This window comes from Rattus rattus, chromosome 1 (assembly GCF_011064425.1).
Source record: "Rattus rattus isolate New Zealand chromosome 1, Rrattus_CSIRO_v1, whole genome shotgun sequence".
Lineage (NCBI taxonomy): Eukaryota > Metazoa > Chordata > Mammalia > Rodentia > Muridae > Rattus > Rattus rattus.
In genome coordinates this window covers 48,412,311-48,437,467 of record NC_046154.1, presented here as the reverse complement: position 1 = coordinate 48,437,467, position 25,157 = coordinate 48,412,311, and the positions used below count along the sequence as shown (strand labels likewise).

At 40.9% G+C, this 25,157-nt stretch overlaps 1 protein-coding gene across 1 annotated transcript in view; it reads left to right on the top strand.

Annotated features, from left to right (window-relative positions):
• Usp24 (ubiquitin specific peptidase 24) overlaps positions 1-25,157 on the top strand; it is a 129,076-nt gene that overhangs the window by 68,886 nt on the left and 35,033 nt on the right. Inside the window, exons 27-42 of the mRNA XM_032901177.1 lie at positions 20-118; positions 210-383; positions 2,855-2,940; positions 3,157-3,250; positions 4,952-5,107; positions 7,931-8,028; positions 10,489-10,584; positions 10,701-10,929; positions 11,482-11,641; positions 13,039-13,194; positions 15,211-15,281; positions 15,941-16,101; positions 19,006-19,067; positions 20,942-21,133; positions 22,197-22,314; positions 24,122-24,266. Of these exons, the coding sequence (XP_032757068.1) occupies positions 20-118; positions 210-383; positions 2,855-2,940; positions 3,157-3,250; positions 4,952-5,107; positions 7,931-8,028; positions 10,489-10,584; positions 10,701-10,929; positions 11,482-11,641; positions 13,039-13,194; positions 15,211-15,281; positions 15,941-16,101; positions 19,006-19,067; positions 20,942-21,133; positions 22,197-22,314; positions 24,122-24,266 (2,097 nt within the window). The remainder of the gene's footprint in view (positions 1-19; positions 119-209; positions 384-2,854; positions 2,941-3,156; positions 3,251-4,951; positions 5,108-7,930; positions 8,029-10,488; positions 10,585-10,700; positions 10,930-11,481; positions 11,642-13,038; positions 13,195-15,210; positions 15,282-15,940; positions 16,102-19,005; positions 19,068-20,941; positions 21,134-22,196; positions 22,315-24,121; positions 24,267-25,157) is intronic.

The window sequence follows — 25,157 nt, the reverse complement described above, 5'->3', positions numbered from 1 at the left end:
GTTGTATTTTATTTCCTAGGCTCACAGTAATGAAACCATAGGCAGTGTCCGGTGGAAGATAGCCAAACAGCTGTGCTCTCCCGTGGACAACATACAGATATTTACGAACGATAGTCTGGTGGGTTTTTAACAGTTGTTGGCATGTTAGCCCAGGCTTGAATAGTTTCCTCCTCTTTTACTCTCAGTAACTAAGAAACAACCTTTTGCAGCTGACAGTGAATAAAGACCAAAAGCTCCTCCACCAGCTGGGATTTTCTGATGAGCAAGTTCTTACCGTGAAGACTTCGGGCAGTGGGACCCCCTCCGGGAGCTCGGCCGACTCCTCAACCAGCTCCAGCAGCAGTAGCAGTGGGGTCTTCAGTTCATCATATGCCATGGAACAGGTAGACACAGGCATTTAACAACTACTGCCTTTCTGCTTCAGCCTCTGTAGGTTTGAGTGATCACATCCCTTTATTCTGGCAAGATCTGAATAAAGCAAACTATATAATCGAGAACTGATTCAGAGCAGAGAAGATAGATAACTTCAGTCTCAATCTTGGAATGTTATGAAACACCAACTTGGTCTTCCTGTCTCTCCTCCTGCTGTCCTCTCATACATCTTTCTTCATTGGTTTGTTGGTTTTTCTCTCTCCACTGGGTCAATCTTCAGAACTTAGATGTGTTGTGCTATCTTAGTACTTTAGAGGCAGGAAGGTAAATCATTGAGTAAAGTGTTTGCCATACAACCATTAGGAACTGGGTTCAGTCCCTAGCATCCACGGAAAAAGTAGGGAAGGTGATACATGTTTATTTTCCTACCCCTGGGAAAGCAGAGATAGGCAGATCCCTGGTCTCACTGGCCAGCAGCCCCTCATGCTCAGCGAGCTCCAGGCCAGGTTCGTGTTCTCTACCTCTCAGTCCTCATCTTCTTGAGGTTTCAGGGGAGAACTGTGGTCTCCTAAAATACTTCAATTGTTTGGCTCTCAGTGCTCAGCTCTGTGCTTTAATCTCCTTTGTAGGCTTCTCGTCATCTCCCTTATACAGAGGAGTTCCCAGACCTACTCCTTGGACCTTCCTTGTCTCCAGATTTGTTCCCAAATTGCATTGCATGAAACCCACAGATATGATCTGTCTACTAACCCAATGTCCCGCCTTGACCACTCTACACCCCAGTGGTGGCATTCCCAAAACTGAGCCTCTCACTGTCCCTCTCTTATCTCCTTGTCCTCGCTCCTAAGTTTCTGCTCCTAAGTTTCTCATTTTATAGTCTCGATCCATCTCAGACCTTGACATCCCTGTTCTTACACGTTGTTCATACCTGAGCCCTTAGCTCTGGTTCTAACCTTTCTAATGCTGGGACCCTTTACTATAGTTCCTCATATTGTGGTGACCCTCAGTTAATAATTTTTCATTCAGAAATTTTCATTGTTACTTCATAACTAATTTTGCTACTGTTAGGGATTATAGTGTAAATATCGTCTCTGTTTTCCGATGGTCTTAGGTGACCCCTGTGAAAGGGTCAAGAACCCACAGGTTAAGACCCGCTGCCTTGGAGCCTTCTTTCTCTTGAACCCATATGCACCTGCCAACATTTGGCTCTACCTTTACCACGTGTTCAGAATCCAGCTACTTTCTCTCTGCCTCCACAGCTGCTGTACTTACTGTTCAGGGCAGCCATCATCCTTCAACTGAGTGTTAGTTTTAACTACCATGTCAGGAGTCTGCATGGCACTCAACACCCCCAAAATCATACTATGCCACTCCTCAACTCACTCTATTGCTACCATCTCACTCAAAGCAAAAGTTAGGGCCTGGACTGAGACCTTCAGGCTCTGCTGTTCTAACCCCACCCTCAAGCATCTCTGAGGCCCTCTGCTAATGCCCTCCTCTCACACCTTTATAGCTGCCGTGCTAAAGGCCCTCAAATGCACTGCACCTGCTGTGCTGAACTTTCAGTGCCAAAAGTATTGTTTCCTAACAAGTTCACAAGGGTGTCTTATTCTCACTTCAGCTTTTGCTCAGATAGAAGCGAGTTGGTCAGCCATCCTTGACGTCCTGCTTACAGTGTCAACCCCATTTCTAGTCTTACACTCTGCTCATGTTCCTTCTCTGCTTGTTCTCATTAGCATCCATTTTATCTACTGTCTTCTGGTAAAACACAAGCTCCATGAGACTGAACTGGTTTATTTTGTTTGCTGTCTCACTCTAACACCCGAAACAGTACCTGGGTCAGTCAGTACTTGAATGACTTCATGAGATTATAATTTTCTGTGTTAAGACTAAGGTTGGCATCAGAGACACAGAACTGAGGGAAGTTGTTCTGTTTTAGGGTTTACTATCTAGAGAGGAAGTGCATGTGAAGTGACAGTATTTGTAAGATGTCCTTTAATCCGTATGGAAAGCCTTTGATTCTTTTCTTGTGCCCTGTGACCAGGTTACATCCGAACCTCTTTTTTTGTGGTGTTGTCCACTTTGTCCTCCCTGATCTTTAGCCAAAACAAGAGTAACTATTTTCACATTGAGTCCCATCTACCTGTGTGTTATATGTGAGTGGATGTACACATAGATACTACTTCAGTTTTTTCCCAAGCCATTCATCCTCTTGTTGCTCCAGAAAGCCCCTGATAAGCTTATTGCCTGCTTTCTGCCATGGAACCTGCACACACCCCTTACTTCACCTTAGTTCAAGCAGGTAGCCAGGGAAGTGTTGACTGAGTGATACCCACAGGAAGGCGGTGATCTTCACTTCGTTCTTCAGTCTCCCCCAGACTTTGTAGTGCCAGCCTCTCAGGACAAGTATCAGTTGTAAGTTTGGTTAGAAAACGAAAATTCTTTTGCTAGTATATATTTATATTTGATGTTTTTCCCTCAGGAGAAATCTCTCCCTGGTGTGGTGATGGCACTTGTATGTAATGTGTTTGACATGCTATACCAACTTGCCAATCTAGAGGAGCCAAGGTAAATACATGTATTTGTGAGGCTTGAAAGCACATTATTAAAGTTAATGAACCAAGCAAATTTGACTTTAAATATATTTCATTATATATCTAATATATGTATATACTAAATTTATTTCATAGTAGTATATAAACTTATATTAAAAGACCTGTTACTGAAGTCATAGCATATATAAAAAAATTAAAGAAATTTACTTTATTTTTGAAATTTTCTCAGGATAACTCTGCGAGTACGGAAGCTTCTGCTCTTGATACCCACTGATCCAGCCATTCAGGAAGCCCTTGATCAGCTGGACTCTTTAGGCAGAAAGGTATTCAGATTTTGATAGTTGTTAAACTAGCTTGAAATTTTGTCCTATGATTCATTGAAAACATTGCCTGAATCCTATGAAGGTCATATGATATCATCTTTCTATAATACTTTTCTTTTTTGAAAAATACCCTTGCCATAAGTTAAAATCAGATCCTTGTGTTGCTTGTAAAAGGTCCAAACAGATCCAATTATGGGATTGAGTGTTAGAAGAGCCCTTTCTATTGTCTTCTCTGTGCTCCTGGTACAAAAGGAGAGACTGACACCCAAAGAGATCTATGTACTGTTCAGGGTCAGGCAGTTCTCATGCATTGAGATTTTTCTCTTCTCACGATGCTGAGAGGGCCTCTGCAGGTGTCAGGCTGTGGAGTAAAGCACTAAGAGGTGAGAATGAAAACTTGGATTGACTTCATCACAGGGAGTCTGATGCCCAGTGATTAATTGCCAACAAATTTAAACACAGTATAATTTGGAAAAAATGTTTCCTGGTGTAATATAATCTCCCAGTGGCTAAGGAAATATAATTACATTGAACCTCAACTCAGGATACATGTCATTTCTTCCAAGAAGATAGATTCTAGAGAGATGCTACCTGAACTAGCTAAGGACCTAGGGGAGGGTCTGGTCTGGTCTTGGTCATACAGATAGTGTAGGGCTATTAGTTACTTCTGGTTCTAGATATGGGAGCTTAGGCGAGCTCATGAGAATATAGATAATGTAATAGTCATTTACACTAAACATTTTACGTGTCCTTTCCTTTGAGAGGACAATCCTGTATGCTTCACATTCCTGGTTGCACTGGAGATCTGTTGGTCCAAGGACTTCTGTGTTCCCCGAAGATGCCTCCCTGGATCTGATCACTCCATGTCTGAAGTCTTGCATAACGTAGTCATTGTCACTTTTTTCACATGTAGCATGTAAAGTTCATTCTGGCTGAGCATCTTGGTGCCTGCCTGTAATCCCAACACTCAGGAGGCAGAGGCAGAGAGATCCGAGTTTAACGTCACACTGAACTACATAACAGGGTTCTGTCTCAAAAAGACAAGCTTTGGGCATCATGACACTTGCCCTCATACAAAGGTTTGGGTTCAGTCCCTGGCACTGCAGAGGAGAAAATAAAAATAGTAAAATTCATTTTGTTTTAATTCTTAAAATATTGTTCCCTAAGAGATTTACACATCAACTGTTTTATATATCATATTCTTCAATTACATGCTCAGAAGAAATTCATTTATACTAAAGTTGTTGAAACTGAGTTTTTTGTTTAATAGTTTAGTAGTTGAAATTTGGATCTGCTTGGTCATGTTATCTGAGGCTTAGGTGTTGAGAGAGAACTTATGTATCCTTGAAATACATCATTAGTATCAGTTGAAAAGAAATCCTTAAGACCTCTAAATTAGCAATCTTACAGTTTTATTAAAAGCATAAAATGGAAACATGGGAACAAATTAAAATGGCTTTGCAAGTATTTCTGAGAATGTAGTCTCAAGGCGCTCATGCACTGTGTGACATTCACTGAACTCAGCTGTGTAGTGAGTTTGATGGTTTGTGAAGAGAGAATTAGGTGGATTTAGGAAGACTGTCCTTTTGAGAACTTGTTCATTGTGGCTTAAAGAGGAAAAGAGCACAAAGCACTGAGTGTGCTTCTCCTTAGAGTGTGATTTTAAGATGTGGGTTTTTTTTCCTACTCTTCCAAATGTAGAAAACTTTGCTCTCTGAAACAAGCTCCCAGTCCTCAAAGTCTCCGTCACTTTCGTCAAAGCAGCAGCATCAGCCGAGTGCCAGCTCCATCTTAGAAAGCTTGTTTCGCTCTTTCGCTCCTGGCATGTCAACCTTCAGAGTGCTGTACAACTTGGAAGTAAGAAACGCCATCTCCTTCCATTTCATTTGACAGACACCAGAAACAATGAAAGATTGTATTATGGGATGATCTACCAGACAGTTAGTGCGGGGGAACTAAAGTGAAACTTTTTTCACCTTTGAGAATTTTTATTTTTTCCCATTTATACGTCTATACATTGTTTACTCACATACTGGCATCTAGGTAAAAAGAGTTAGGAAATCCTGTGTCCGATATCCCCTTGCCTTCCTCTGTAAGCTTTGCACGTCTATAATATGATTATCTTTAGCTTTCTTGATTAAGTACATTGTGATATTTCTTTACGTTGTAGTTTGTTGTCATTCACAGATTTATGAAGAATTTGTCAAAAAGCATACTATGTCAAGTTCTAAGAAGGCTATCAAATAAATTAGAGCAATTATTATCTTTTTTATTTTATTATCTTTTATTTAGCCATCCAGGTTTTCATAATAAATCTATAGACTAGAGTAGCTTATTGCTTATGGTTATGGAGACTGAACAATCCCAGATCAAACCATCAGCTGACTGATGACCTACTCCAATGAGGACCTACTCCTGGGTCATACACACTGTTCTCACTGGGTCCTCATTTGGTAGACAAAGGGTGAGAGGGCTCTCTGAAGTCACTTAGAGGCCAGTCCACCTCATGAGCACATCACCTTCAGGACCTAATCATTTCCCATAGCCCCAACACCCTGTAGTACACTAAGAATTAAATTTTCAAAGGGTGAATTCAGTCAAATGCAGTTACTTATCTCATTAAAAATAGCTTTTAATGAATTCATTTAATTCACCAAACATTACTTGTTTCCAGTGTACAAGTTATCACAGTAGTTAAAAAAGACAAAGTAGTGGCTTCAGGTGTTTAAGTAAGGGCCATGGGATGCTAGTGCACTTAATCAGGAAAGCAAAGCATAATCAAAGGGGAAAGTGTCTGGGTGCAAGCATTTCTGCTCATTGATCAAACCCTCTGATCAATGTGTTTGTAGATAAAACCTTGAATGAATTGGCTTTATCCCTATCCTGCAGAGGTTGTTCACAGCAGTAACTAAGCAGCCTTAGTGTATCATGATGCCTAAGTGGATAACAGGTATCTTGATTAGTATGTATTTCAAGTGGGTTTTGAGTCATAACAAATGTCATAATTAGTGAGGGGAAACGTGTTTTCCCTGAAGTGTACTCATCTAATCTAATTCGGAGTGTACAGTTATTCCTTTTCTGTCCCACTTCTTGCTTATATGTTCAGAGCATGATGATATTACATATTAGCCTTAAGAGTATTCATTATCCTGGAAAGAGAGATTAGTTTAAAAGAGGAAAATACTTAATAAATCATTTTTAAAATGAAATATGCCCTTATATAACATGGACATTTGAAAATAAGTATAATATTCCAAAACAAAATTGTCTGGAAGGTTTTGGCCTGCTTACATTTTTCATCTTATGATTTCTACTGGCTTTATTGCTTTTGAGTAGATGCTTCTGGGAAGCTAAGGTGTAGGTTTATCATTTGTGTTTAAGAGCACCTAGCAAAGCAAGGCTGTGCTGGCAGTCGGGTGTAGTCATCACACACTGCCTAAAGCGCACTGTCTGAGAGCCAGAGCACTGACTCTAAACACCTCCAGTGTAATTTGGGGGCTGTCACTGAATTCCATTCAGGAGATCTCTTTTGCTTCAAATGTACAAAATATATGGAAAACGTAACTCTTCCAAAAGTACTTAGTTTTGCAAGTTCCTAAAATCATAGTTTCCTTGAACTTTGCTCATTAGTTTACGCTTGTCTACCAGGAAACCTCAAAACTAATACAATAAATATCTGTTCCTCTGAGGAAAATTGATTTTCAGTAATTTGTTGCTAAGTTTGGGGTGTGTGCATGCCAGTGACTAACTGTGCTCACAGGAAGGACTGCAGAGCAGAGGACTTCCCTTCCCACGCTGTGCTTACTCTCTGGAGCTGAGGACCCCCCCTTCCCAAACAGAAGAAAGTGTCACTAATAGAAAAAAATTTTTTTAAAAAACCCCATATTAAGTGCATAAGCTCATAATGCTCATAGGTTCATAGAAATAAAGTTTTTAGAATAGGAAAGTATTTTGAGTTCAGAATATCTAGTTTAGAACTAAGAGATTTTTAACATAACAACTAAATGAGCTATTGTTTCCTGGACACTTGTTTGTGCCGCTGCTCACTGAGTAGATTGTCTTTCCTTGGTCTGACCCCTTCTGCTGCATCTAGCACACGTAGTCATTATCCTCCTTTAGCATAAGGAAACGAGGCTGTGGATGATCTCTCAGCTCAAAGCTGATAAAATTAGAACATGACTGAGTCACTGCTAAATTGTGATTTCTACGATAGAATCCTCCACTCACCACAATACTCAGTTTAGCTTTACTTCGCTGTAGGCTTTGCAGTATCAGAGAAGGGCAGAGACCTTAGAGTAAGCCCCACCTCACCTACACAGTGAACGGATGTGCCTGGAGTAGAGCACGTGTCCACTGAGTAGGCTTCAGCTAGTGCTTTTCATTTTTGAGCTGTTTATAAAGCTCTGGCCTGCGTGTGTTTAAAGAACATATTTTGGGTATTACATGAATTTATCTGTTATCTAAGTTGAAGGCATTTTATGAAAACACTTTGTTCAAAACTGGAAAAAGAAATCCTAATTAAACACAGTATGGAAAAATGTGATTGTCTTTACTGAGGGAGATCAGCCTTCATAATCTTCTGGGGGAACTAAGAGGTGCATCAAGGCCTTGAGCTGAATAAGTAAGAATACCCTCCTCAGAAAATGTTAGCGTGACTGACTGTGCTTCTTTGCTCCCCAGGTTCTAAGCTCCAAACTCATGCCAACAGCTGATGATGACATGGCAAGAAGCTGTGCAAAGTCCTTCTGTGAGAACTTTCTCAAAGCTGGAGGCTTGAGGTTTGTGAGTTGCAAAACTCATCATGGTCATATTGGTTTATTTCTCCCATGTAAGCCCTGCTTTTTCCTCCAGTGAATTGTGTAAGGCCTTATGAGGGTTACAACAAATAGGAACGGTGCTTTGATATCTTAGGATGTTTCTATTCATTTTCTGACTTTTCATTACTTGGGAAAACTTAGTGAAGAATGTCTCTCCCCTCAGCAAGGGAGGGAGATTTTCAAGAAAAGTAAAGTTGAGGTGACTGCCTCTCTTTCTTCAGTCGTCCATGACTTTGTGTCCTGCATTGCAGCAACATTGACACTAGTGGAACGGAGTTGATTAGGTGGAACCCGTCTCTTCAGAAGTTTGCACTTAAATGGAGAGTAACAGCTAATTAGCCTGGAAGCAGTGGCCTATGGCCATGGCTGAGGGAAGGAAAAGCTGATATAAGAGTCTAGGACATGCTTCACAAAAAAAGGAATCTTTGAGCTGGGAATTGAGAATGAGTGGACTATTCCTTAGGTCAGTAAGCAGAGAAGGAGAGAAAGAGTGCTGTAATCCAAGTAGAAGGCAAGATGAGTTAAAAGCATAAACATGTATTGCTTGTCTTTATGTCTACTCAGCTAGACCTGACTAGAAGGTCAAAAGTAAAGAACGGTCCTCAGGCAGGAAGGAATGAAGACCAACTTGAACTTTGAGCAAAAGATGGTTAATAGAAGTCCTGTGTGGAAAAAATAGCATAGAAAAGAATCTAGGCAGGGACCTTGAAGATAACAAGGGAAAAATGAGGTAAAAGAATTCCCAAGCAGCAGGTAGATAGATGGCTCAGTGGTTAAGAGTGCACTACAACCACTTCTAACTACAGTTCCACGGGATCCAACACCATCTTCAGATTTCCACAGGATATTACACACACACACACACGTGTAACATAAAATTAATATTAAAAAATAATTCCCAAGCATTGTGGAAGTTCTGGTGTGCACACAAAATTTCTTGTTGTGCTTACACCTTTCTCCCTGCAGTCCCCCAACCCCCGCAGGCTTCCTTCTTGCCTCCATTTCTCCACCCTGCCCCTTCTTTCCTTGAGACAGGGTCTTATTCTGTAGGCCAGGCTAGCCTGAAATTAACATCCTAACTCAGGCAAGCCTGCCATGATTTTGTCAATTCTACAGCTTTGGCTTCAGCCACCATGTCTAGTTTCCACTCTGCAGTTTAGAAATGCTCTTCTTTAAACACTCATTTCAAGTTGAGCCAACAGTTTGCATGTCTGTGGTAGTCAAGGCATTATTCTTGGACTTCCTGTGTGCACTTGATAGTGTCTATGTTATACATTTTAAATAATGGGGACAGACAGAAGTGAGTAAAGTAGACAAAATTTATGTCCCCATAAAGCTTGCAGTCTACTAGAGAGGGAGACAAACAGTAAGCCAATAAGTAAAGGTTCTTGTTAAAAGGGATTAAGAGCTATCAAAAGACACAGAAGAGGAAGCTAAGGAGTGAGGCTGTGATTCTTGGGGGTTTTTTTTGTTGTTTTTTGTTTGTTTGTTTGTTTGTTTGTTTGTTTTTCCGGAGCTGGGGACCGAACACAGGGCCTTGTGCTTGCTAGGCAAGCGCTCTACCACTGAGCCAAATCCCCAACCCCGAGGCTGTGATTCTTAATGGTAGATGAGAAAATGTCTACTTGGTAAGGTGACATTTTACAGAAACTTGAAAACTAGGAAGGGGCAACGCGTGGCCAGCAGCTAGTCGTCTCCTCTTGGTGGGGAAGCCGCCTGGTACCTATGTAGGACACCAGAGGCCAGGGTGCTCAAAGCCAATGACTTTGGCCCGATAGAATGTGGCACTCTATGGACACTCAGGATCAGAGTGTGTAGCACCTCTCAGCCTGCTCTGCGCCCTCTGCCTCTTCTGTTCACGTGGAAGCCAGTGAACAGCTTTGTGCAGATGAGTACCTTGATCTGATTTACATTAAAAGGCTAATTTACTCTGGTTGACCTTCTAAGAATAGATTTGGAGGGTGGAGAGGTAAGAATGGAAGCAAGAAAAGTAGAGATTGAAAATAAGCTTGATTGAATGCACCAATTTTTGATAGATTTTCTTGAATTGCTAGTTCTACTAATAACAAGGTAGGCATTGTTCTGTGGTGGCAAACCAATTAGTGAGAAAAGCTGCAATCTGAACATATTATCTTGATTATCTGTAAAGCACAACCACAGGTCTAATTATTATGGAAGTCCTCGTGATAGAAATACATATGTGGATGGTTTATGTAGAAACCACAGGTCTAATTATTATGGAAGTCCTTGTGATAGAAATATGTATGTGGATAATTATTATGGAAGTCCTTGTGATAGAAATACGTATGTGCATAGTTCATGTAGAAACTTGTTAACTAAACATTTATGGAAAGTGCATTTAGTTTTCTGTTTTAAAGAAATTGAGGTCTTTAATATACTATCTTTGTTCTTTCTTTGAAGTTTGGTTGTAAATGTCATGCAGAGAGATTCCATCCCGTCAGAAGTAGACTATGAGACAAGACAGGGTGTTTATTCTATCTGTCTACAACTTGCAAGGTATGAAGATATATTGCACTATTCTCTCAAGGCAATATTTTTCTTGTCTTCCAAATTTTATCATTTTAAAAGAGTATGAAATAACTTCAAATGAGCATTTGCCTTCTCTGTTTAAGGTTTTTACTTGTTGGACAGACAATGCCAACATCATTAGATGAAGACCTCACCAAAGATGGCATAGAAGCACTTTCTTCCCGTCCATTCCGAAATGTCAGCCGGCAGACAAGCAGACAGATGTCCCTATGTGGGACCCCAGAAAAGTCATCCTACAGACAGTTGTCGGTATCAGACAGGTCTTCCATTAGGGTTGAGGAAATCATTCCTGCTGCTCGAGTTGCAATACAAGTAAGTAGTCGGTGAACTCAACAAGAACCAAGTGGCTCCTGCTCGGGAGAGGAAGCAGTGAATATAGAACAGCTCCAGTGCGAACACTGCTTCCAGGCACCTTAGTGCGAGTAGGAAGGAGGCTGACTGCAAGTACAGAAACTGTGATCAAGGTGGAAGTAGCAAGTGTAAAACTGCACAGACAAGCAAGGGGGTGAGTCCACTCACCTGTGCTGTCAGGCCTGTTTACGCTCTTAAAGACTAAATGGTGAACAGAGTGGGAGAGTTGGAGAGGAGACTTGTTCAAGTAAAAAGAACAAAACCGGAGCTCACATGCTACGTGACAGGATGTTCATGGAAGCTGCAGTGTACTGTGTAGGAGAGGACAAGGCAAGAAAACAAACTGAGGAACGATTGGTTAAACTAGAGCATGGGGATTAGGGACTACAGGAAACAGCTCTTAATGAGCCTGTGTGAGGACGCAGCGTGAGAAGGGCAGTCCTGCATGATCTGAGGCCACAGTTAGAGAAGTCAGCATGTGTCTCTCATAATACCCTTCCCATGCCTCCTTAGACTATGGAAGCAAATGATTTCACTGCCACTGTGGCTTGTTTCATGAGACTCTCGTGGGCTGCAGCCGCAGGACGGCTTGACCTCGTCGGAAGTAGCCAGCCAATTAAAGAAAGTAATTCTCTGTTTCCTGCTGGAATTAGAAACAGACTCAGCAGTTCAGGTAATGATTTAAACTGGGACAGTGCTCTTAAGTAAACACAGAACAGTATATTCCCTGTGGCATTTTGGTCCTCATTAGTATGTGTGTGTGCCTGTTTACATGTGTATACATGTGTACATATGACGAGAATGTGGGAGGGGTTGGGTGGGGGTAAACGTGATGTGAATACAGTACCCATGTAGAAAAATCTTCAGAACCAAAAAGACAGTAATAGAGCATTGGGCAAGAATCAGCTGTAAGAATAATCCATGGGCAGATTTGCCAGATTATAAAAAGCTTTTCCTCTTGCTTTTGAACATGATTAAAAAATCCGTGAGTCTTGACACCTTAAGAAAAAGGACGCTTATTAATGCATGGGTTATGTGCAGATGTCAAATCCTGACATCTTTATTTATTTTTATACTAGCTTTGCTGAGTATAAAAGTGTTCCAACACCTATAATTTGTAGCAGAAACATAAATTTCCCAGAAGGCTAGCATGGTAAACAGTTTTTTTCTTGGTTTGTTCCAACTCCAGAGTGGAGAGAGAGAAAGAGAGAGGGGGAGAGAGAGAGAGAGAGATATCAATATAAGATTATTGTTCTTCAGATATTTTTGTTCTCTTTTGGTTTGGGGTGAGAGCGGCTGTTTTAAGACAGGGTCTCTCGTTGACATAGAAATCACCCATTAGGCTAGGCTGATTCAGCAGGCCCTGGGAATGTGCTCCCTGTCTCCCCCTCCTCAGTGCTGGATTGGCAGGTGTGCTACTATGCCCCGCTGCACCCATGGGTTCTGGGTACCGAGTTCAGGGTCTTATAGTTAGCATGCTAAGCATTTTACCAACTGAGCTACCCTTCTGGACCGTCCACTTATTCCCTGTTGGGCCTTTTCATGTAGCTTTATTTGTTGGTTTTGTTAGTTCTTCCTGCTCTCTCTGTTTATAAATACATCAATAGTAAAAGGTTTTTCTAGTTCGGCTTGGTTTGGGTCTTTTGAGATAGGTCTCACTGTAGCCTTGGCTGGCCAGCTGCTTGCTATATAGACTAGGGTGACCTCACACTCAGATCTGTCTACCCTGCTTCTCCATTGCTGGGATTGAAGGTGTGTGCCAGAATATGCAGAAATGTTAAGTAAATTCTATTTTTAGGATTCTCGTGTCCATGTAGTCCATTGAGATCATCTTGTAAGGTACAAGGCCTTCTCCCACCTGAAAGGAGTTTTGTCATGTGAAAACATTTTGAATCCCTGCAGATGATTTAGGGCAAAGCAGCTGGTGTGCATCAAGCAGGGAGACTCCATCTCCTGCTCCCTATCAGTGCTTCCTTCAGTATTTACCACTGCACGGGGACTGTGGGTCTTACACTAAACACTGCAAGCTCTAGGACAGGGCCATACTCAGCTTGTGTTCCCTGCCTTCAGGAAGCAATTGCAGCTCGAGCAGTGAAGGAGAGCCGGCGGCCCTGCATGCCGGGATCTGTGTCCGGCAGCAGTCTGTGTCCACCAAAGATGCGCTGATTGCTGGAGAGGCTCTGTCTCTTCTTGTTACGTGCCTGCAGCTTCGGAGTCAGCAACTGGGTAGGACACGGCTGATTGGTAATCCATTCCTCTCAGAGAAAAGCCTGGCTTCTGTTAAGGCTTGATATCGCTTTATGAAAAGCTCCTTTTCATGAGAGAAGGGATAGAGAAAGTAAGGATGAAGACCAGGTAAAAACAGTGCTAAAGTGGTTAATTCTACAGGAATGTTTGAGTGTTTGCTGAGCCTTGCGTGGCCACACATACAATTCTACATCAGGTGTTGTAGGGTGCCATGTCTGCTCTGGAGATAATTCTAACTAAGGAATCGAACCACCCAGGTTACTGGTTTATAATAAATAGTGTCAGAATTATATAGTCACCATATAAAAATGATGAAATCTAGGTCTGGCTCTGTAATCTTTGTTAATGACGTCTAGTGGGCGGACATGCTAGGCCTTAGTTCCTCAATACCTCTGCTTTGTCTTCTCTCTTTCTTGGTGACTCCATCCAGTTTCACAGCCTTAAATCCACCTAGACACTGTTACCCTACACGTTAGTTTGAGTCTGTAGTCTGGACCATTCTCCTCATCACTCTACTTGAGATGTCCCAAACCTGACCTGTTCAGAATAACTAATCTTGCCCGTATCACTCAGAAGTTCTACCAGATTATGAGCAGAGCAGTTCGAGCTTCCTGCATACTCTGCCTAAGAACCTGGAGTAACTATCACATTTTACTGTCTCTGCTTCTGTTATCAGAGTGTAACCTTCAGATTCTGAATTCTACCTGTTTGTGCCCCTTTTGTGCGGAGTTAGTACTTCCACACTGCTCCCATCTCTTAAGTAGATTATACCAATCAATGCTGGCCTAATTTCTCTCCTACTCCTGCCCTTACAGTTTATTCCTCATGCATGCTACTTCTTCAGAACTCACAGGCTTCTCTGCTTATCCACAGTAAAAGCCAACTCTTCACTAAGTCCCCAAACCCAACACAACTTAATACCAGCAATTCTCTTTCTCCCAACTTCTAGTTTATCCCTCACTTGCCGGCCTCTTTGCTCTTTCCTCTACATAAGATACATTCCTGCCTCAGGCCCTTTGCACTGCTGTTCCCTCTTTCTCTTCGTGCTCTTTCCTCACCTGCAAGCCTTTGAATACGTAACATCCTGGTTAGACATTCCCTGACCATCTTCCCAAAAGCTCAAGCCTTCCCCGTGCCCTCACACAACCCAAACCCTTCCCTTACTCTTTCAGCCTCGTTTGTTTTAATAACCGTCAATACAACACACTCATTTTTCATGGTATTGCCACCATCCCCTCTCCTCCAACTATACTGTGAGCTCCACAAGGCCAGAGACTTTGTACATTGCATTTCCTGCTGAATCTCCAGCTCCCAAAAACTTTGTATTGTTCAGGAAGCTCTCAGGAAATAGACACAAAGTAACCCGTTCTAGGAACTGTACTAATGATCTTGTACTGATGATCTTGTAATTACTTATTTCAGACTACCACAGATAAAGATTTGATGGCCATGCAAACTAATTGTATAAGTCAGAAGTGAAAATCAAGATAGACATAGAAATTAGAATAGTTCCAACTTACAATTAATTAAAATAATAACTGTAGACATTTTCTGAGAACAAATGAATTTGAAGATTTTTATATGGAAAGTATAAATCATTATGAAATAGCTTTTCAAGCCTGTACCATTCTTATAATTTAATTTTCCTGAAATTGTTTAAGACATTTTCAAGTTGAGAAAATACAACTTCTCTAAGTTTTTATCTCTTTTCATGTATGAACTTAGGTTAAGGTGTTTTATAGTTAGTAGCACTGTAGTTTTTAGAGAGAAGACGCCCTTATTCTGTAACTGGTATGTACACAGAAGGTAGTGGTACTGAAATGTGCCATGAGGCCCGCTGTTCCCAGAGACCATTATAGACAATCCTGGGGTTTGCCTCTATGTAGAAAGGGGAAATTTTTCTGCTTAAATTTGCTTTTAAGAAATTCCTTAGGAATGCTGTCATTTTGTAAATGTGTTTCCTGATTATTTCCTTCATTCTCTCGTTTTCTCTAGCGTCTTTCTACAGCTTACCATGTGTTGCTGATTTTATCATCGATATTCTGCTCGGATCACCAAGTGCTGAGGTAAGGATTGCTATTACATAGCAAAAGACCGTTTGCTCTTGTTATGGGCTTTCATCCAGGCCTACAGCATGGTGAGGAGCACAGAAGGAATGGCTACAGACACCACCCTGAAGGAAAAGAGACCATGCGGACTATACTGTCTGCCTTCTCCTTCTCCCTCCACATTCCAACAAAGGTTTCAGCACGGGTTAGAACTGATTGATATTTGAGTTTTTGTTAACAGTCAAAGAGCAGCCCCCAGTGTTAAGCATCTGTTAAGTGCAAAAGCAGCAGATGTCAGGCTTCAGCATGCTGGTCAGAGTCTGGAGAGATCACCTTCAAACCATGAACGTCTGTTAGGTTTTTAATTCTTTCATATGTGACCATGAAAATAAGCTTTTTAAAAAAAAATATTTGAAAATGGGGTTTATTTTCATTGAGTCATAAACCTTTTAGCTCAAGTAAAGTAGTAGAGTAATTTGGGAAATCAGTTTCCAAACCACATTTATTTTTTAATTACTCCATTTACTCTGTCAAATCTTTTGCCATTCAAAGTTAGAGTTAACATCTTTCTAATATATTTCCGTCATTTGAATAAGTAAATGATGTGGATTTTCAGGGTGCTACTTCTTAAGTAGTCTGCAGTGTTGATCTTTCATTTACCACTGATCACATTTCAGATCCGCCGGGTCGCCTGCGATCAGCTGTACACTCTTAGTCAAACAGACACTTCGGCCCATCCAGAAGTGCAGAAGCCAAATCAGTTCCTCTTAGGTGTCATTCTCACAGCGCAGCTGCCTCTCTGGTCCCCGACCAGTATCATGAGAGGAGTCAATCAGAGGTACGTAATAAAGACACAGAGGCGGGGAGTGGTTTTCTGTGCTCTCCGGTTCTCAAGACAAGAGAGCTTCTCTTTCCTCTCCTCACATGCAGCTTCTGCATGTTTTTCCTGATGCAGGATGAGAGTTAAAGCCCACCAGGCTTCCCTCTCCACCACTCCTCACTCCCACACTACTCTTCCTAATTGGTAGCATCCCAGGGTTCTTTGAGCCTGTCCCTTGGTCCACATCACACTTGTGTCCCCTTGCACATGGCCTTGATTATGTTGAGATAGACCCTTCAGGTCCTACTTCAATCAGTGTTTTGATAAGGGGCAGCATTAAACTTTGCTGGGTCCTACTTTTTTTAACTTCTGTAATTGTATTTAATACGTATGGACGTTTTGCCTGCATGTGTGTGTGCCTAGAACCTGTAGAGACCAGAAGAAGGTATTGGATCATCTGGCACTCAAGTGTTAGGAACCAAGCCCAGGTCCTGTACAAGAGCAGCAAGTGCTCCTAACCACTGAGCCTTCTCTTCAGGCTCCATGTTGGATGCTTTTTGTCCCTGTCACTGGAGCTGATTTGTGTGGGCTCCTTCACTCCTCTCTGGTAATAATGCATTTCATGTCTGACTGTCACTACATTCCAAGAAAACAGCCTGTTCATGTTCTAGAATTTTTTAAGTGTGCTGGTTTGCTAATATTGGGGATTTTTGCTTTAGTATTTATGAGGGTAGTTGGTTTGTAATTTTCTCATGGGATCTTTATCTGGCTTTGATATTAGGATACTGCTGTCCTCATAAGAATTGGAAAGCATTACCTTCTCCTCAGGGTCATAGAGTTTGAGAAGGACTACTATTAGTTTTTTAAATGTTTAATAGAATTTACCAATAAAACTTCCTAGCCTAGTACTTTTCTTAGTTGGGAGTTTTTTAAATTCGACTTTGCTAATATTTGAGTTCTAGAATTTTCATTTCATATACAATATTAATTTTATGGACAGTTGCTGGTGGTATGCTCGTAACCCCCCCTTTTTTTCTCTATAAAAATCAATGACAACATTCTTACTTTCATTTCCAAGTTTAATACTTAAGTTTTTTGACTGTGTTTGTTTTGTTAATCTAACTAAAGTTATCAAGATATTTCTTTTTTTTTTTTATTGATTCTGGGCTTTTAAAATGTATGTATTTTTGAGATGAGGCATATGACACAAGATATCCTTCAGTTGTTTTAGGTCTTTCTTACAGCATTAAATGTGTGTGAGAGGGTGTGGGTGTGTCTCTGTGTGGGTGTCTGTGTCAATGCTTGTTATGCTCTCGTACACTTTCTAATGTGTAAAAATTCATGGTCCACATATTTAATTATCAACATGTTATCTTGAAGCATTTGACTTTTAAGTTTTAAAATCCTGATGTGTAAATAAGTCAGTATTTTTTGGTTTTGAAAATAGATCATTATGGATGACTTGTTAAATGTTCAACCCAAATGTATTTGCAACTTACCCTCAGGATTGAACCTGAAGTAGACGCTAGTTGTATATTTTTAGTAATGAAAAATAGTTCTTTAATTATTTAGAACTAATTTTCAGGAAATATTTTTACCTAGTAAGCATCTGAACTGAAAGTAGACAGCTTCTTTTTCCCTTGACTATTTTTGACTTTGGAATTGGATTCCAAACTTCCTATGTGAAATTTTTCTAAATATAAACATTTATTTGAAGGACAGTGATTGTCAAGTGGAAGTTTTCCGTCGTTTAAGAAGTTGAAGCTGTTGAACTTGTCCTCACTGTGCAACAAGTTACTTAATTCCTCCACAATTAAAGGTGACAGGCAAAAGGAAGGAGCTGCAGCAGTGGCTCCATGGCTAAGAGTACCCATTGCTCCTCAGAGGACCTGGGTGTAACTCCCAGCAGCCACATGAGAACATCCATAACCCCAGTTCCAGGGGATCCACTGCCCTCTCCTGACTTCTGTGGGCACCAAGCGCACACATGACACTCATACACACGTGCAGACAAACATTCACATGTAACATAAAAGGAATAAATTTTTAACAAAACATGAGATGAGATTTTTTTTTAACAAAAGAATCTTTTGACAGGTTGTTGACTTGTAAAACTATTTAATTTTGCATACAGTTGAATGGTTATAATTTTCATAAATTTGAAATTTGTATTTTACATTTTTAAAATGTCTTAGTTTGGTATATAATTAGCAATTACAATAGCTAACTGTGCCGCACAGTTTACCAAGGGGCGTGTGTGTGTGTGTGTGTGAGAGAGAGAGACAGACAGACAGACGGACAGACAGACAGACAGAGACAGACAGAGTTTTACCCTCAGAAATGCCTGAGTTTGGATATATTATTATCTTTAATTTTAAATAACCTAAAAATCTTGGTTCATTACACCTACTTGGTCCATGTATATCTAAATATTCACACATTTTTATTCTATACTAAGCATTAGAAATTACAAGACTGAGAGGAATGAGGTGTCATGGACACCAGCTATGAGTAGTAGAGCCAGGATTGAAACCAGTCTGATCCTGTGCTCCTGTCCACTGGAACACAATCCGATTCTAGAACCCGTACTCCTGTTCACTGGAACAATCCAGTAACGCCCTGCATTTGACAGCTAACTGATAGATAATAGTTCACATTTGGGTGAACAAAAGCAATCAGTGTTTGTTATTTTAAAACATGATACATTTGTTAAGTTTTATTCTCTCTACACCATTGTTCCTAGTCTATAGACTACAAAAATTATTGATTTCCTTCATGCTAAAATTGGTATTTAATGTAAGTAATTGTATGTTTAGGAAAATTACCTTGCTTAGCTGCTTTGTGAACTTATTTTTTAAAGGAAAATGCTTTATCTTTTAAAATCAGCCCGTTTTTAGTAACTGGAATCTACCTGATTTTTAGACTGCTGTCTCAGTGTATGGAGTATTTTGATTTGCGATGCCAGTTATTGGATGATCTGACAAGTAAGTAAAGTCTCACTTTGATTCTGGGGAGGGAAATGAAAGTGACAGACCAGGTCTGAAGTACCTGTTAGAAAGTCAGAATACATTCATTTTTGACATTGGATTTTGTTTTCTTGGAAATGGCTTGTAAGTCCATATGCTACTGAGCTCTGCTTCTGTTATATACCCAACCAGGGTACAAAGAAGACTTGTTAACTTTAGAATTTGCAAGTCTCATCTGTAATTGAACTAAGGAAGAATTAACATAAAGGATTTGACTCTCTAGCATAATTTATTCTACCATGTTTTATTTTTTTAAGGTTTATGTTTACTTTATGTGTATGTCCTTTATTGGATATTTTTTATTTGCATTTCAAATGTTATCCCCTTACCTGGTTTCCCCTCCAGAAACCCGCTATCTCTCCCTGCTTCTATGAGGGTGTTCCCCACCCCCAATCCCTCCCATCTCCCTGTCCTAACATTCCCCTACACTGGAGCATTGAGTCTTGACAGGGTATGTGTATGTTTTATATGAATGTATGCACATGTGCCTAGATGCCTACAGAGGCCAGAAGAAGATGTTAAATACCCTAAAAATGGAGTTACTACCAGTTCTAAGCCATCTGACATGAGCACTGGAAACTGAACTCAAGTCTTCTGGGAAAGCAGCCAGTGCCTGTACCACTGAGCACCTCTCCAGTCCCTGTTCTGACACTTGAGGGGATAGTTTAATGACAGCTGGGATCTGTTGAAACATATTGATAGTGACGGAGGTCAGTCAGTGAGTGAAATAGCAGTGACAGAAGTTGCCCTTTAGAATGTGGAGATTTGACTCATCTGTACTTTCAAATAATGCAAATATATTATAAATAATACAAATTTTCTATGTAAAATTTAGTTGTTCAGATCAGGTGTTCAATGTATTCCCTACTCTTTATGCTCAAATTCACTTCAGATTACAGGAAATAAAATTCAGAATCAACAGAAATATTAATTGGAGTAGAACTTCAAAGCCAGGTGAAAATAAACATCCACTGTGAATGTACAAGTTGGGCAGCCCCATGGGGGATTCATAGGTACAGTTCCTGGAGACTGGAAGTCTAAAGGAGACAGCATGTGGCTGTCCTCTGTGCTCTAGAAAAGGAACAGAATGGCTTCTCAAAAGAAGCAACCTTTTCCCAGCACCTCATTCTAAACAGACTTTGATGTACAAGCCTTTCTTCTTACAAATGACACAAGCTCTAGTGTGTGGTGACTGATACATACCTGAGCAGCAGCTCTGCAGGCTATGGTTTCCTCCTCCTGCGAGCAGTGCAGTGAGTTCCTTGGTGACTGGAGTAACATAGTTAGACTATATGTCTTGACAAGTATAAGGTAGAGAGAATGCGACTATGTCCATATGACTGCCTAGACTAATCGATACTTTGAGCCACGCTTCCAGTGTGGAATTTGACTGTCGGCCCTTATTTGGTAGGGTAAATTATTCTCCGGTGTTTGGTTTATGGATTGGAGAAGAGAGCTTATCTTCCTCTTTGGTTTAGGAAGCACTGTGGAGAGCCTTAGGTCTTCTCATTACTCTCCATTCCTCCCTTCCCTTACGAAGTCTTGTTCGCTAAATCAGGTGCTTTGTTAGAGCAATGATCTTCTCCATTGTCTCAAACTTAGTGTGTAGCATGGTGGCCTCCAACAGAGGAGGCAATCAAGTGTTTAATTGATGCACGAGATGGCCTTAACAGGGTCTGCAGCCAGATGGCTATTAATGACAAGGCTTGTGAGATATGTGAGGTGAAAGATGAGGACTTTAGACTGTTATCTTTAGTCCAGGACTTTTTTCCCATGGACAGAAATCTTCTTTGTAATAGATTTCCACCTCCTCACCTTTACCCCCCTCTCAGCTTCAGAAATGGAACAGTTAAGAGTCAGCCCAGCTGCCATGCTTGAAGACGAGGTTACCTGGCTGGATAACTTTGAACCCAATCGGACAGCAGAGTGTGAGACCAGTGAAGCAGACAACATCCTATTGGCAGGACACTTGCGGCTCATTAAGACCCTGCTGTCACTCTGTGGGGCAGAGAAGGAAGTGCTTGGTACTTACTGTTCATTTTATTTATTGTGTGGGAAAGAGTCCCTCAGTTCTCAGCTACTACGAGTGTTTCATATAGTTGTGACAATATGATAATTGCTAAATGTCCCATGAAAACTTGACCTTTTAAGAGTAGAAAATGGTCTGTAACTTTAATGATTAGTAAAACATAGGGTGTCTTTCACCTGTGTCCTTAAATCACATGGAAAATTTTATATTGTTGAAAATAGTTAGCACGTAACTTACTATCAAATAAAAGTTGCAATTCAGAGGTTTGTCTCTTTTGCTGATTGTTATATTTTATAATATATCTTCATTCTTATAAGAATGGTTCTCGGGGTTGGGGATTTAGCTCAGTGGTTAGAGCGCTTGTCTAGGAAGCGCAAGGCCCTGGGTTCGGTCCCCAGCTCCAAAAAAAAGAACCAAAAAAAAAAGAATGGTTCTCATCCGGGAAGTAATCCCCAGCCATTTCCCCCTCAGCATTGGGGAAATGTAAGATTCCCCTGGAGTACAGTTACAACTTGGATATTCATATCTGAATGCTATAAATGATACTTAGAAAACAAACCAAAATATAACTACCACAGTTGTAGCATCAACTATGCCAGCGCTGTAGAATCCTCATTGCTATTGAAGATACGTAGAAAAGAGTGATTCTTAACCAGGAAGGAGGGAGCATCATTTTACCTGACAAAGATAGGCTTGGAAGTTTCTTTAGCCCTTGTGTGGAGGACTTCCTGATGCCCAGATTCGAATTAGTCCCTCAGACCATTCTGCCTAGTAGTGGTGTTGGCACTTGTGCTTCCAAGGTGACGGTTTGACTCCTTTCACTGTCACAGACTCCTAAAGAAGGCACTGTCACCTGACTACTCCTTGCCTTGTTTCCTGGTCCCAACGTGCCACAGATCTGTGCAACATACTGAGCTCCCGAAGAGTACGCTAAGTTAAACCAGACATACGGCTGTTAGGTGGCCTCAGGGCCTGTGCTGCTCTGATAGGAAAGTGCAGTAGACTCTCCCAATTAAAATCTGTCTTCCTCTTGAACATGACACTCTGCTCTGTTCCAGGCTCATCACTGATTAAACCGTTGTTAGATGACTTCCTTTTCCGAGCTTCAAGAATTATTCTGAATAGTCATTCTCCAGCCGGCAGTGCCGCCATCAGCCAACAGGACTTTCATCCAAAGTATGGAAAGTGCACATTGTGTTCAGTTTTGGTAAAATCTCTTAATTCACAACTGTGATCCAAAAAGATTTTCTTAATTTGGAATTTGTCTTCCATCCTGTGAGTTTGTCCTGTTTTCGGCCACCTAAACCAGTGCATGCAAATGAGCTTTGTTTAAAGCGTGCATGGCGTGGAGTGAACAGAAAGTGTCCTGGTCCAGTTCCCGCCATCAAGGCGGGAAGGAAGTAACTGTGTGCTGGTCTGGTCATAACATTCCAAGGGAAGCAAAGGTGGTAAGAACTCCACGTAGGGATCGGGACTTTAGCTCCTTCATAAAGCAGAAGTTCAGCCGTGTGGGATGTCCCGAGTCTAGTCCCCAGCACCGAAAGAATGAACTACCTCCAGTGTAAACAGACTCCAAGCGTAGACCAGGAATTTTTAGGAGAAAGGGCTAGAACCTTGTCATTTGCTGGGTCATACTATGTTCTCATATCTGCAACTGCTAGTAATTTATTAAAGTTGTAATTTTGGAAGCAAGGTTTATATTATTCTTTGGAGCTATAAATGTGAAATGTCTACAAGTATTGTTGACCCTGTGATGTTTTAGACTGTTGTCCCTAGAACAGACAGCAGTGAGCTGCCACTTACCTTGCTTGGAATCAAACTTAATTTTCTAAAGAACAGAGTTAAAATTTCAGAGGCAAGGTATAATAAGAATGACATGAGTCCCATGAAGCATCATGTGTAAATACTTTTCTAGCTAGAGAAATCCCTTATTAGCAGAATGTAGTGGAAGGCATGGAGAGGCCATTTTTAGAGCTCTTGAACTGTCCTCAGGGCTATGGCTCCCATCTCATTCCTGTCTGGTCTTGTTTTGAAACACTAGGTCTCTGGGATTCTAATTAAAGCACCAGGAATAGATTAGTAATTTTGACTTTTCAGTAAATACAAAACAATATATCTCTAGCAGTTTTAATGAAAAAAATTAATTGGTGACTCCTTCCCCTTAATAAACTCATGTGTAACTCCTGAATGGAAAAGCAGACCTGTTTCTTCCTTCCTTGTGTACTAAATGTGCTCATCCATCAGTGACCTTTTCCAACAAAACCTTGAAGCAAAGGGGTTTAAAATAGATGACAACTTTCTGAAAGTAAATGTATTCTTTGTCACAGTAACAAAACAACTGTTTTCGCCTCTGTGTTTAGTACCTCCCTGTTCATTTCTTGTCCAGCCTGTTCATACATCTAGACAAGAATCAAAGGAAGGGCGGCCTCTGTGGCCCTTGTCCTCAGTAGCAGGTGCAGTGCTAACCCAGGAGCTGCACAGTCCACACCTTTATAATTGATTTCACACAGACATTGCATGTCCTCTTTTTTGTGTGTCCACTCTAATCTGTGATCACTTCAGCAGTGCCAGGTTAATTAGAGTTCAGAATTGCTGCCTGGGTTGAAAGGCAGGCAGTAAAGGAATCTGCTTCCTGTGTGTCACTTTCATAAACTGATTTGACAAGCTATCTGTTTCTGTCTCCATTTCTGTAACACGGTAGAAAGCTATTAGTGTCGCTGAAAATTATTGGCCTGCAGCATATTTGAAATGTTTGCGGGAATCTATTTTTATTTTCATAGCTTCCTTTTTTATTTAAGAGGATTTTACTGATTATTAATAGGCTAAGGTAATAGTTCTGAAAGCTCTTCTGGCCTCCTGTATTAGGGCACATAGATTACTAGGTTTCCTGCATATGCCTGACTTACCTGTGTTGAAGAGATTATAGTGTTCATGTTTTGTTTTCCAATGTTGATTTTGAAGATGGCTGTGCTGTTGTTCTTAGGTGTAGTACAGTAAACAGCCGATTGGCAGCCTATGAAGTCCTTGTGATGTTGGCTGACAGCTCACCTTCAAATCTTCAGATTATTACAAAAGAACTGCTTTCAATGCATCATCAGCCTGACCCTGCTCTCACCAAGGAGTTTGATGTAAGTTTTTGGACCTACTAATATTCTTTCTTGGGTGTGTTTGTGTAAGTGAGGTAGAGGCAGGAGACCCTGGTGTCCTCCTCTGTCATGCTCCCCTTGGTTTGGCTGATGTGAAGCATCACTTGAACCCGGAGCTGTTTAGACTAGGTGGCCACTTGCTCTGGGGACCCGAACTGTAGACTTCACAGCTGCATAGGAGGCACTGCACCCTAAGTCATCGCCCCAGCCCTCATTTACCTGTTTGTAGAATGATCTCCTACATGTATAACTTCTGTCTACCTTTTGTGGGGATGTACATGACGAGGAGCAGGGTGGAGGCCAGGAGAAGTTGCAGGAGTTAGGTCCTCTCACCTTCCACCACCATGTGGGACCTGGGGATGGAAATGAGGTTTTCAGGCTTTGCAGCAAGAGCCTTTACCTGCTGTGGAGTTTCTCTAGCCCCATAGCATGTAAGTTTAGGACTCAGGTTGCATTATCTTAGCCACAACCAAGTCAATATTTTTTTTTGTGTGGCATGTTTACATATTACAATCAACAAAATTTTTTATCATACTTAATCACTGTATTATTAGGAAATATCATTTCAGTTAGAGATGAGCCATTCTCAAACTGACTAATAGTTACTCTCAATAAAAAGTAACATTCCAACCATTTTTGTTATTAGTTTTTTTTATTATTCTTGTTTTTGTTTTTTGAGTAAATTTATGCTGGCAGAATGCCAGGCACCGGAGTTACAAAGCCAGATAAATTCAGTGAGATTCATAGAGTTTATCATATATTAAGAAGAGATGTGTGAAGTTGAGAAATGACAGTACTGCCCCAGCTGTGAGGCAGGCCAGAGCATGTCCAGTGGAAGGGAGAGCCGTCAGCACATTGTTTCAGCACTGAGGG